We start from the raw sequence: 13,011 nt of genomic DNA on the forward strand, positions 1-13,011 counted from the left end.
TCAGGATATCATCCAGAAGAGCTTCCCCAACCTAGCAAGACAGGCCAACATGCAAATTTGGCAAATGCAGAGAACACCATTAAGATGCTTTATGAAAAGATCAACTCCAAGACAAATAATCGTCAGATTCTCCAAGGTTGAAATGAAGGAAATACTGTTAAGGGCAGCCAGAGAGAAAGGCCTGGTTTCCTACAAAGGGAAGCCCATCAGACTAACAACAGACCTCTCAACAGAAACCCTACAAGCCAGAAGAGAGTGGTGGCTGATATTCAACATTCTTAAAGAAAAGAATTTCCAACACAGAATTTTATTTCTGGCCAAACTAAGCTTCATAAACAAAGGAGAAATAAAATTCCTTTCAGAGAAGCAAATGCTGAGAGATATCATTTCCACCAGTCCTGCCCTGCAAGAGTTCCTGAAAAAAGCACTAAATATGACATGGAAAAACTGGTATTAGCTACTGCAAAGACACACCAAAAGATAAAGACCAATGACACTATGAGGAAACTGCAACTAGTGTCTAATATAACCAAATAGCATCATGATGACAGGATCAAATTCACACATAACAATACTAACCTTAAACGTAAATGGGCTAAATGCCCCAATTAAAAGACACAGACTGGCAAATTGGATAAGGAGTTGAGACCCATTGGTGTGCTGTATTCAGGAGACCCATCTTCTGTACAAAGACACACACAGGCTCAAAATAAAGGGATGGAGGAAAGTTCATCAAGCAACTGGAAAGAAAAACAAACAAAAAAAAGCAGGGGTTGAGGGGTTGCAATCCTAGTCTCTGACAAAACAGACTTTAAACCAACAAAGATCAAAACAGACAAAGGAGGACATTACATAATAGTAAAGAGATGAATTCAACAAAAAGCACTAACAATTCTAAATATATATGCACCCAATACAGGAGAACACAGATTCATAAAACAAGTTCTTTGAGACCTACAAAGAGACTTAGACTCCCACATAATAATGTGGGAGACTTTAACACCCCACTGTAAATATTAGACAGATCATCAGAACATAAAATTAACAAGAATATCTAATACTTGAACTCAGCTCTGGATCAAGTGGACTCTGATGGATATCTACAGAACTCTCCACCCCAAGGCAACAGAATATTCATTCTTCTTAGTGCCACATGACTCTTACTCTAAGATTAATCACATAACTGGAAGTAGAACACTGCTCAGCAAATGCAAAAGAACTAAAATCATAACAAACAGTCTATCAGACCACAGCACAATCAAATTAAAACTCAAGATTAAGAAACTCACTCAAAACCATACAGCTATCTGAAAATTGAACAACCTACTCCTGAATGACTCCTGGGTAAATGCATTCATCTGTTTTCATGCTGCTGATAAAGACATACCCAATACTGGGCAATTTATAAAAGAGGTTTAATTGGACTTACAGTTCCATGTGGCTGGGGAAGCCTCACAATCATGGCGGAAGGCAAGGAGGAGCAAGTCACATCTTACATGAATGGCAGCAGGGAAAAAGAGAGCTAGTGCAGAGAAGCTCCCATTTTTAAAACCATCAGATCTTGTGAGACCCATTCACTATCATGAGAACAGCATGGGAAAGACCCACCCCCATGATTCAATCATCTCTTATGGTCTCTCCCACAACATGTGGAAATTATGGGTGCTACAAGATGAGATTTGGGTGGAGACACAGAGCCAAACTGTATCAGTAAATAATGAAATTAAGGCAGAAATCAAGAAGTTATTTGAAACCAATGAGAACAAAGAGACAATGTACCCAAATCTCTGGGACACAGCTAAAGCCGTGTTAAGAGGGAAATTTATAGCACTAAATGCCCACATCACAAAGCTAGAAAGATCTCAAATTGACACCCTAACATCACAACTAAAAGAACTAGAGAAGCAAGAACAAATAAATCTAAAAGCTAGTGGAAAACAAGAAATAACCAAGATCAGAGTGGAACTGAAGGAGATAGAGACATGAAAATCCCTTCAAAAAAAATCAATGAATCCAGGAGCTGTTTTTTTTTGAAAATATTAATAAAATATAGACTGCTAGCTAGACTAATAAAGAAGAAAAGAGAGAAGAATCAAATAGACACAATAAAAAATGATAAAGGGGATATCACCAATGACTCCACAGAAATACAACAAACCATCAGAGAATATTATAAACACCTCTATACAAATAAACTAGAAAATATAGAAGAAATGGATAAATTCCTGGACATATACACCATCCCAAGACTAAACCAGGAAGAAGTTGAATCCTTGAATAGACCAATAACAATTTCTACTATTGAGGCAGTAATAAATTGCCTACCAAAAAAAAGCCCAGGACAAGATAGATTTACAGCTGAATTCTACCAGAAATACAAAGAGGGACTGGTACCATTCGTTCTGAAACTATTCCAAACAACTGAAAGGAAGGACTCCTCCTTAATTCATTTTAGGAGGCAGCATAACCCTGATACCAAAACTTGGCAGAGATACAACAAAAAAAGAAAACTTCAGGCAAATATTCCTGATGAACATCGAGGCTAAAATCCTCAATAAAATACTGGCAAACTGAATCCAGCAGCCCATCAAAAAGTTTATCCACCACGATCAAGTCAGCTTCATACCTGGGATGCAAGGCTGGTTCAACATATGCAAATCAATAAACATAATTCATCACATAAACAGAACTAATGACAAAACCTACATGATTATTTCAATAGACATAGAAAAGGCCTTCAATACCATTCAACATCCCTTCATGTCAATAACTCTCAATAAATTAAGTACTGATGGAACATATCTCAAAATAATAAGAGCCATTTATGATGAACCCACAGCCAATATCATACTGAATGGGCAACAGCTGGAAGGATTCCCTTTGAAAACCAGCACAAGACAAGGATACTCTCTCTCACTACTCCTGTATAACATAGTATTGGAAGTTCTGGCCAGGGAAATCAGGCAAGAGATAGAAATAAAGGGTATTCAAATAGGAAGAGAGGAAGTCAAATTGTCTCTGTTTGCAAATGACATGATCCTATATTTAGAAAACCCCATTATCTCAACCCCAAAGCTTCTTAAGCTGATAAGCAAATTCAGCAAAATTTCAGGATACAAAATCAAGCAATGTGTAAAAATCATAAGCATTCCTATAGACCAAAGAATAGACAAGCAGAGAGCCAGATCATGAATGAACTCCCATTTACAATTGCTACAAAGAGAATAAAATACCTAGAAATACAACTAACAAGGGATGTGAAGGACATCTTCAAGAAGAACTACAAACCATTGCTCAAGGAAATAAGAGAAGACACAAACAAATGGAAAAACATTCCATGCTTGTGAACAGGAAGAATCAATATCATAAAAATGGCCAAACTGCCCAAAATAATTTATAAATTTAATGCTACTTCCATTAAACTACCATTGACATTCTTCACAGAATTAGAAAAAAAACTGCTTTAAATTTCATATGGAACCAAAAAAGAGCCCTTATAGCCAAGACAATCCTAAGCAAAAAGAACAAAGCTGGAGGCATCATGCTACATGACCTCAAACTATTTTACAAGGCTATAGTAACCAAAACAGCAAGGTACTGGTACCAAAACAGACATACAGATGAATGGAATGGAATAGAGATCTCAGAAATAAGACCAGACATCTACAACCATCTGATCTTTGACAAACCTGACAAAAACAAGAAATGGGGGAAAAAAAATTATTCCCTATTTAATAAAAATAAATGGGAAAACTGGCTAGCCATATGCAGAATATTGAAATTGGACCCCTTCCTTATATTTTACACAAAAATTAACTCAAGATGGATTAAAGACTTAAATGTAAAAACAAAAACTATAAAAACCCATGAAGAAAATCTAGGCAATGCCATTTAGGACAAGAATGAGAAAATATTTCATGACAAATACATCAAAAGCAATTGCAACAAAAGTAAAAATTAACAAATGGGACTTAATTAAACTAAGGAGCTTCTGGACAGCAAAAGAAATTAGCATCAGAGTGAACAGATAACCTAATGAGTGGGAGAAAAGTTTTGCAGTCTTTCTATCTTACAAATGTCTAATATCCAGAATCTACAAGGAACTTAAACAAATTTACAAGAAAAAAACCAACCCCATCAAAAAGTGGGCAAAGGACATGAACAGCCACTTCTCAAAATAAGACATTTATGTGGCCAGCAAACATGAAAAAAAGCTCAACATCACTGATCACTAGAGAAATGCAAATCAAAACCACAATGAGATACCATCTCGTGCCAGTCAGAATGATTACTGAAAAGTCAAGAAACAATGGATGCTGCGAGGCTGTGGAGAAATAGGAATGCTTTTACACTGTCGGTGGGAATCTAAACTAAACCATTGTGGAAGACAGTGTGGTGATTCCTCAAGGATCTGGAACCAGAAATACCATTCGACCCACCTATCCCATTACTGGGTATATAACCAAAGGAATATGAATCATTCTATTATAAAGATAAATGCACATGTATGTTAATTGCAGCACTATTCACAATAGCAAAGACACGGAATCAACCCAAATGCTCATCAATGATAGACTGGATAAAAAGAATATGGTATATATACACCATGGAATACTACGCAGCCATAAAAAGGAATGAGATCATGTCCTTTGCAGGACATGGATGGAGCTGGAAGCCATCATTCTCAGCAAACAAACACAGGAGCAGAAAAGCTAACACAGCTTGTTCTCACTCATAAGTGGGAGCTCAACAATGAGAGCACATAGACACAGGGAGTGGAGCAACATACACTGGGGCATGTTGGGGCAGTAGTAGGGGAGATAGCATCAGGATAAATAGCTAATGCATGTGGGGCTTAATACCTAGGTGATGGCTTGATGGTTGCAGCAAACCACCATGGCACACATTTACCTATGTAACAAACCTGCATGTCCTGCACATGTATCCCAGAACTTAAAATAAAATAAAATATATATTAAAAACATCTATTTGGGGAAATGTTATTTCTTTTCACTGACTGAGCTCAGAGTTAGGTCAAATAAAGACAAGCTCTGCAAATGGATTTTCAAGGGAACTTGTAGACCAGTAAAATGGCAGCAATTCTTAGAGGATAAAAATTTTAGAGAGGTCCAATCATGTTCTGTTCCCTCCAGTGACTGATTGCTTGGCTGCTAGTTTTCACATTTACTAATTTCTCTCTTTCTCTCTGTTGTAACAAATTAACACAAACAGTAGTTTAAAGGAATACAAGTGTATTGTCTTTCATTTCTGGAGGTCCGAAGTCTTAAATGATTCCTCACAATTATTGTTCCAGAAACTATAGAAAGAATACTTGTTTGCCTTTTCGATCTTCTAATCTTCTGACCTTGTGATCTCTCATAAGGACCTTTGCCGTTACAGAAGACCCACCCAGATGGTGTGGAATAATCTCCCATCTAGAGATCCTTCAATTAGTCATGATTGACGCTACCTTTCTCCATGTAGGCAATACATTTATGATTTCCAGGGAGTATAATATGAACATGCTGGGAACTATTTTTCTCTCTACTATATTTCTCCCGCTTGCTTCAAAAGATTCATAGCCATCTCACATGCAAGGCACATTTACCCCATTCCGGGTCTCCAAAACCTCAACACATTACAGCATCTACTCAAGTCCAAAAATCTCAGCATAAAAGTCCCGGATCTTTTCATGTAGACCATATGTTGATAATAACTTTGAGAATGATCCATCTGGGTCAAAATTTCTCTCTTACTGTGGACTTCTGAAACTGGAAGAGTAGTTAGTGCTCCCAAAACACAATAATGGGACATGTATAGGATACCTATTACAGATGTTTGTATTCAAAAGGGGGAAAAAATAGAAGAAAAAGAGGAACCACCATTTGGAGGAAATTTGAAATTCAGCAAAGCAAACTCCATTAGCTCTCAAGGCCTGAGAATATTCCTTTATGGTTGTCAGCTCCATTCTCTGGGCTGAGAGCTCTCTGCATTCTGGGCTGACAACTCTGCCATGAGAATACTTCCTTCCTTCTTTGAAAATGAAGCATGCCTCATAGATCTGTTTGACACTGTCAATGAGATGTTGAAGACTCCCCCTATTATTGTGATTATCTAATTGTGGTTATCTAAGTCTCTTTGCAGAACTCTAAGAACTTGTTTTATGAATCTGGGTGTTCCAGTGTTGGGTTTACATATATTTAGGATAGTTAAGTCTTTTTGTTGAATTGAACACTTTCTTGTTATGTAATGCTTTGACTTTTTAGGTTATTTACAGTCTGCTTGATCTGAAATAAGAATATCAATTCCTGCTGTTTTTCGTTTTCCATTTGCTTAATAGATATTTCTCCATCCCTCTACCTTGAGCCTGTGGGTGTCATTACAGTTGAGATGGGTCTCTTGAAGACAGTATATGGTTGGGTCTTGCTTCTTTATTCAGCTTGCCACTCTCTGCCTTTTAGGTAGGGCATTTAGCCCATCTACATTCAAGATCAATATCGATATGTGAGAATTTGATGCTGTCATCATGTTGTTAGCTGGTTATTATGTAGACCTGATTGTATAGTTGCTTTATAGTGTCAGTGGGCTATGCACTTAAGTATGTTTTTGTGGTGACAGCTATAGTTCTTTTGATTCCATGTTTAGCACTCCCTTAAAGACTTCTTGTAAGGCAGGCCTACTGGTAACAAATTCCTTAGAATTTGCTTGCCTAAAAAAGATATCATTTCTTCTTCACATTTGAAGCTCAACTTGGGTGAATATAAAATTCTTGGTTGGAATTTCTTTTCTTTAATAATGCTGAATGTAGCTCCCCAATCTCTTCTGGCTTGTGTGGTTTCTTCTAAAAGTTCTGCTGTTAGACTACTAGGGTTCCTTTTTTAGGTGATCTGCCCCTTCTCTCTAGTTGCCTTTAAGATTTTTTTGTTGGTTTGTTTGCATTGACTTAGAAAACCTGATAACTATGTGTCTCGGGGATGTTTTTCTTGTACAGTATCTTACAGGGTTCTCTGAATTTCTTAAATTTTCACATTGAAAATTCTCTAGTGGAGTTGGGGAAATTTTCTTGGACAATATCTTCAACAATGTTTTCCAAGTGCTTGCTCTTTCTCCATCATTTTCAAGAATGCCAATGAGTCATAAGCTTGTTCTGTTTACATAATCCCTTATTTCTCAGATGTGTTCTTCATTTAAAAAAATATTAAATTTTGTCTGCCTGCATTGAGTCAAACGAATGTTCTTCAAGCTCTGAGATTCTTACTTCAGTTCATTCTACTCTGTTGTTAATGCTTCCAATTGCATTATTAAATTCCTGAAGTGAATTTTTTAGTTCCAGAAGCTATTTTGGTGCTTCCTTAAAATGACTATGCCACTTTTCAACTCTTGGATCATTTTATTAGTTTTCTTGAATTGGGTTTCAAACTTCTTCTGTATCTTTGAGGTTCCTTGCTATCCATACTCTGAATTCTATGTCTGTCACTTCAGCCATTTCAGTGTGACCAAGAACCAGGAGCTACTGCAGTTGATTGGAGGTAAGAAGACACTCTGGCTTTAAGAGTTTTCAGAGTTCCTGCACTGTCTTTTCCTCATCTGTGTGGACTGGTGTTCATTTAATCTTTGAGGTTGCTGTCCTTTGGATGGGTCTTTGTGTTTTTGTATCCTTTGATGCCCTGAAGGATTTGACTGCGTTATAAGTTGGGTTTAGTCAATTGGCTTCATTTCTGAATGCTTACATGGCTCTGAGGCTCAGATCAGCACTTCTCAGCTGTATGTTCCGACCCTACTGACCTGGAAACAGGCCTTCAGTTGTATGTGCTGGCCCCTTGAGATCAAATACTCACTGCATTGGAGAGGCTGAGGTGTTCCCAGTCCACTGGCAACAATACTCTGCAGAAAACTAATGAAGCTATTCAGGACTTAAACTCAACACTTGACCAAACAGATGTAACAGACATCTATAGAATAATCCACACAACAATGACAGGTATACATTCTTCTCATCTCCACACAGCACATACTCTAAGATCAACCACATACTTGTGCATAAAGCAATTCACAAAAAATTTAAAAAAAAATCATACTCATCACAGTCTTGGACTACAGTGCAATAAAAATATAAATCAATACTAAGGAGATATATCCAAACCATACAATTACATGGAAATTAAACAGCTTGCTCCTGAATGACTTTTGGGTAAAGAATAAAATTAAGTCAGATCAAAAAAAATTTGAAACTAATGAAAACAAAGATAAAACACACCAGAATTTCTGGGACACAACTAAAGAAGTAGGAAGGGGAAAGTTTATAGTGCCAAACATGTACATCAAGAAGTTAGAAAGTACTCAAATTAACAAGCTAACATCACACCTGGAGGAATTTTTTTAAAAAGAGAAGAGGAAACCAAACCCAATGCTCACAGAAGAAAAGAAATGACCAAAACCAGAGCTAATTGAATGAATATGAGATGTGAAAAACCATACAAAAGATTAACTTAGACCAAAACTTGGTTTTTTAAAAGAAAAATCAAGCTTGCTTTGATAGACCACTAGCTAGATGAATAAAGAAAAAAAGAGAAAATCCAAATAAACATAATCATAAATGACAAAGGAGACATTACTATGGACCCCACAGAAATACAAAAAAAAAGTCTCAAAGACCGTTACAAACACTTCTATGTACACATACTAGAAAATCTAGAAGAAATAAATAAATTTCTGGAAATACATGACCTCCCAACATTAAACCAGGAAGAAATTGAAATCCTGAACAGACCAAAAACAAGATCCAAAACTGAATGAGTAATAAAAAACCTACCAACAAGAAAAAGCCTTGGACTAGGCTATTTCTACAAGATATACAACTAAGAGATGATAACAGTCCTACTGGAACTATTGCAAAAAATTGAGGAGGAGGGACTATCTTCTAACTCATTTTAGGAGGCCAGCATTATTCTCATACCAAAATCTGGCAGAAACACTACAAATGAAAATCTTCAGAACAATATCCCTGTTGTAAAACCCCTCAACAAAATATGCAAACCAAATCCAGTAGCACATCAAAAAGCTAATCCATCATGATTGAGTAGGCTTTAATCCTGTAATGCGAGATTGGTTCAGCATATGCAATTCATGAAATGTGATTCATCACATAAACAGAACTAAGAACAAAAACCACATGATCATTTCAATAGATATAGAAAAGGCTTTTGATAAAAATTCAATATTCCTTCATGTTAAAAACACTCAACAGCTAGGCAGTGAAAGAATATATCTCAAAATAATAAGAGCCATCTATGACAAACAAAAAAAGGTAAGCATGTGTTTTCAGCTGAGTAATTTTATTAGGCAATATTCTGTTTATAGCATTTCAGGAGTCCAGCAAATTTCTTTGATTTATTCTTTCTGTTTTTCTCTTTCAGTCCAAGGTGGCATTTTTTTTTTTTTTTTGCAAGTGTAAAAACTTTGAGAACATTGTGTCTCTAAAGTATATGTCACTGGATTCATTCCATAGACATTATGTTGACATTAATAATGTGTAAGATAATATGTTTATGGTTTTGGGGAATATGACATACACATCTTTAGGTGGAATTTTTCTGTTGACTACATCATGGCTACTGTGACTACAGAGCTGTTGGTTTGCAAATCTTCTGTGAATCTGGGGATTGGAGGATGGAAATAGAACAAGTTGAAATTCCACAGCTCACTGTTCTATGATAGTTTCACATTTTTTAAGATGACCTTTAGATTGAGGTCATTGGTTAATGTTCGGAGTTCTAAAATTTTGGTTTTGACCATTTTTACCTGGGTTCTGACTGCTTTCTTTGAGGCACAGATTTTTGGAGCCCTTACTCTGAATTGTTTTGTGCATATGAAATCGTACATAGAGACTATTATTTGAAATTAAAACAAATAAGAACTATGTCACATCTATGTATAATGGTAAGTACATAAATATTTCATATACATGAATGGCAATGTACTTAATTTAAAAATCCCAAATATGCATGTATTTATTAATTTTTATGTTTTATTAAGTATATTACTGTTTTTCGTATTGTCTACATGTGTGCATATATAGTGCATATGTGTATATATGTTTTAATACTTGCTAATAAGTATAACTATATTGATTTTTAAACAAACATGTCACCAGACAAAATATTTAATTATGCCAGACAAACTGGTGGTCTTCCAGTTGTTTTGTCAAAGAATCTCAGTGTTACATTGTTGTATTATTCTTAAGTCTATTTAATTTGATAAAGTAATATATTGCTGTCAGTGAACCTAAAATACAGTTTTTAAATGCTCATGGTTTAAATACTTTCTAAATCACAGATCTTCAAAGAATAGTAATAATCACACAATTATATTAGTTGGAAAGTTCTCCTGAAGTCTTAGAAGGAATATGCATTTTGCATTATGCTTCACCCAAATATATAGGTTTCTTAATTTTGAAAGAAAATTCAGACTTTCCATCATGAGGTCTCATACTTATGAAACACTCTTATCTCTAGAAGTGTTTCCTAGTGGGTTCACTGTAGAAACTTGCAGATCATTTGTAGGTCAACTCTGATCCCAGTTTTATGGATCAAAATATGAGCCTCAGAGATGTGTTATCCATTAGATTTATACATGGAAGAGTTATAAAGTGAATCTAGGTATCCTAAAGAAGAGGAATGGCAGGAACAGTTGACATAAATAATGGATTGGGAAAGAGGAGTATCAATTAGAGTAGGAGAGAAGAGGTTCATTCAGGGTCAGACATATTTCATATACATGGTGATTTTCAAGTTAGATGTAAGATGAAGTTGGAGGCTTTGTTACACTCCAACTATGGCATTCGTTTTTCTTCTCTCTAGAGAAGAACATAAATGTCTTCTTCCTATTTTTGGACACTTTGTACTGAGTGGAACCTCAGAGATTTGTCCCAAACCTGGAATCCTAGGCAATGTCTCTAAAAATACATCACAATATTCTTTTATATTATATGGGCAACAATGAAGCATCAGCAAAGTAATAAATTCTGACTACTACAGTTTCCCAGTCCAATGGACTGAATATATCTTTCTGAAATTAATATGTTAAAGTCCTAACTCCCAGAGGTTTTAGGAATTAGGGCTTTTGGAAGATGATTAGGCCACAAGGGAGGAGTTCTCAGAATTGGGAGCAATGCCCTTATAGAAATAGACCCCAGAAAGATCCCTCCCCGCTTCTGCCCTGTGAGGTTACAGTGAGAAGTTCGCCATCTGTGAGGAAGTGAACCCTCATCAGACACCAAATCTGTTTAATTCTGGGCTTCCCAGCCTCTGGAAGTACAGAAACCAGTTTCTGTTATTATAAGTCACCCAGTCTATGGTATTTGTTACAGCAGTTCACACTGTTTAAGATACCTAGTATGAGTTTAAGGTCCCCATTAGGTAGTTCGTGAATAGGAACATATGCATAAACAAAAGGGAGTATGTAGTAGTTATAGAGACCAACATTTGAAGCACGTTAGTCTCTGGAAACTACATGCCATTGGCTACCTGGGAGGTGAATTTGAAAAGGCTTCATTCTCCATTCGGCCCACAGTCCAGAGTCTCTCAAAATTATTGCTAGGAAGAATCTAAGATGGGCAGATACAAGCAACCACAACAATAGACATTCCATTTAGAACTTTGAAGCTAACTAGTTCTATGAATAATTGTACGCATACCAGGATATAAAGCTTGTAATTCTCCCATGGTGTTGGAATGGCAGCAAAGGCTCAAAGCAGTGGTCATGCCTCCTGCAAGCAGTGTGCCACCTCAAAGCAGTGGTCACACCTCAAAGCAGTATGTCACACCTCCTATATTCCAATAATTGATCAAGTGGGGCCAGTTCCACATGAAGTTTCTGATACCTAAGGCTTTACCACTACATGTTAAACAATAAAATGGAACAATAAAATAATTACATGATGGTGCATAAAATGGTTTCAGAGCATTGTACATTGTTCTCTGTTGTACTAGTTTCATTACTTTGCACTTTGTGCAAGAGCACACTGTTATTGGGAGATCTTCTCAGTCATATAAAAAGAGAGAAAGCCTAAGTGGAATGTAAATTAGAACATTATGTTTTGTAGTAGGATTTGAGTAAGAGGAAAAGTATCTCTTTGGTATCTCAGAACAGAAAGGAAAAGTATTCACAATGTATGAGAGATGAAACAACCTGGATACACATTTCAATTACAGGATCTAGAAGCAGAATGTTAAGGATACTATGGTAAGTGACTCTCTTGTGTGGGCCCATTTGCCAAGCTTAGCTATGGACAACACAATAGCCTCGGGTGTCTGTAATCCCCTCTGAACAAAGTGAAGGGATTTGGACTCTTGTGAAGGTACATGGGCATGAAGTTACTTCTTCCACTGACTATGATGTCAATGAATCCCAGGGTGGTGGTGGGGGTGGGGTTGCATTTCCTGTGAATAAGGGCACAGGTTTAGCACCTCACAGCAGCAGCTGGTCAAGACAGATAAGAACCTACTGGCATTAATCAGTGGAAACAATACAGGATAAAGGCTGCCACTTTATGAAAGATGAGCTTGGCCTGTCCAAAATAAATTGTGTAACTTCCCCATGGAGAAGACAAGAGAGGCTAAATGGGTCACAAGCAAATAGTCTCATAAGCCCTCAGCCAGATTAGCACGTTGAAAACCTCCCCTTTATCTGGGCCACTAAGGAGCAACTTAGCCTCCCAGAATGGCCCTCTTGGACCCACTAACCTAGATCGTAGTGACAGGTGACAGCGTTCTGGCAGCCCTCGCTCACTCTCGGCGCCTCCTCAGCCTCGGTGCCCAATCTGGCTATGCTTGAGGAGCCCTTCAGCCCACTGCTGCACTGTGGGAGCCCCTTTCTGGGCTGGCCGAGGCCAGAGCTGGCTCCCTCTGCTTGCGGGAAGGTGTGGAGGGAGAGGCACGGGAAGGAACCGGGGCTGCATGCAGCGCTTGCAGGCCAGCCCAAGTTCTGGGTGGGCGTGGGCTTGGCGGGCCC

At 37.3% G+C, this 13,011-nt stretch overlaps 1 protein-coding gene across 2 annotated transcripts in view; it reads right to left on the bottom strand.

Annotated features, from left to right (window-relative positions):
- Positions 1-11,636, bottom strand: part of PLSCR2 (phospholipid scramblase 2) — an 81,412-nt gene extending 69,776 nt beyond the window's left edge. Inside the window, exon 1 of one of the 2 annotated variants that reach the window (XR_008624902.1) lies at positions 11,526-11,608. Coding sequence is in view for 1 of the 2 variants with exons in the window: in XM_003826498.4 (XP_003826546.3) it covers positions 11,526-11,553 (28 nt within the window). In the remaining variant the exon portion in view is untranslated. Of the gene's footprint in view, positions 1-11,525 lie in introns of both variants that reach the window. The other variant, XM_003826498.4, reaches the window with a different exon arrangement.
- Positions 11,637-13,011: the final 1,375 nt, after the last annotated feature.

This window comes from Pan paniscus, chromosome 2 (genome assembly GCF_029289425.2).
Source record: "Pan paniscus chromosome 2, NHGRI_mPanPan1-v2.0_pri, whole genome shotgun sequence".
NCBI classification, from domain to species: Eukaryota; Metazoa; Chordata; class Mammalia; order Primates; family Hominidae; genus Pan; species Pan paniscus.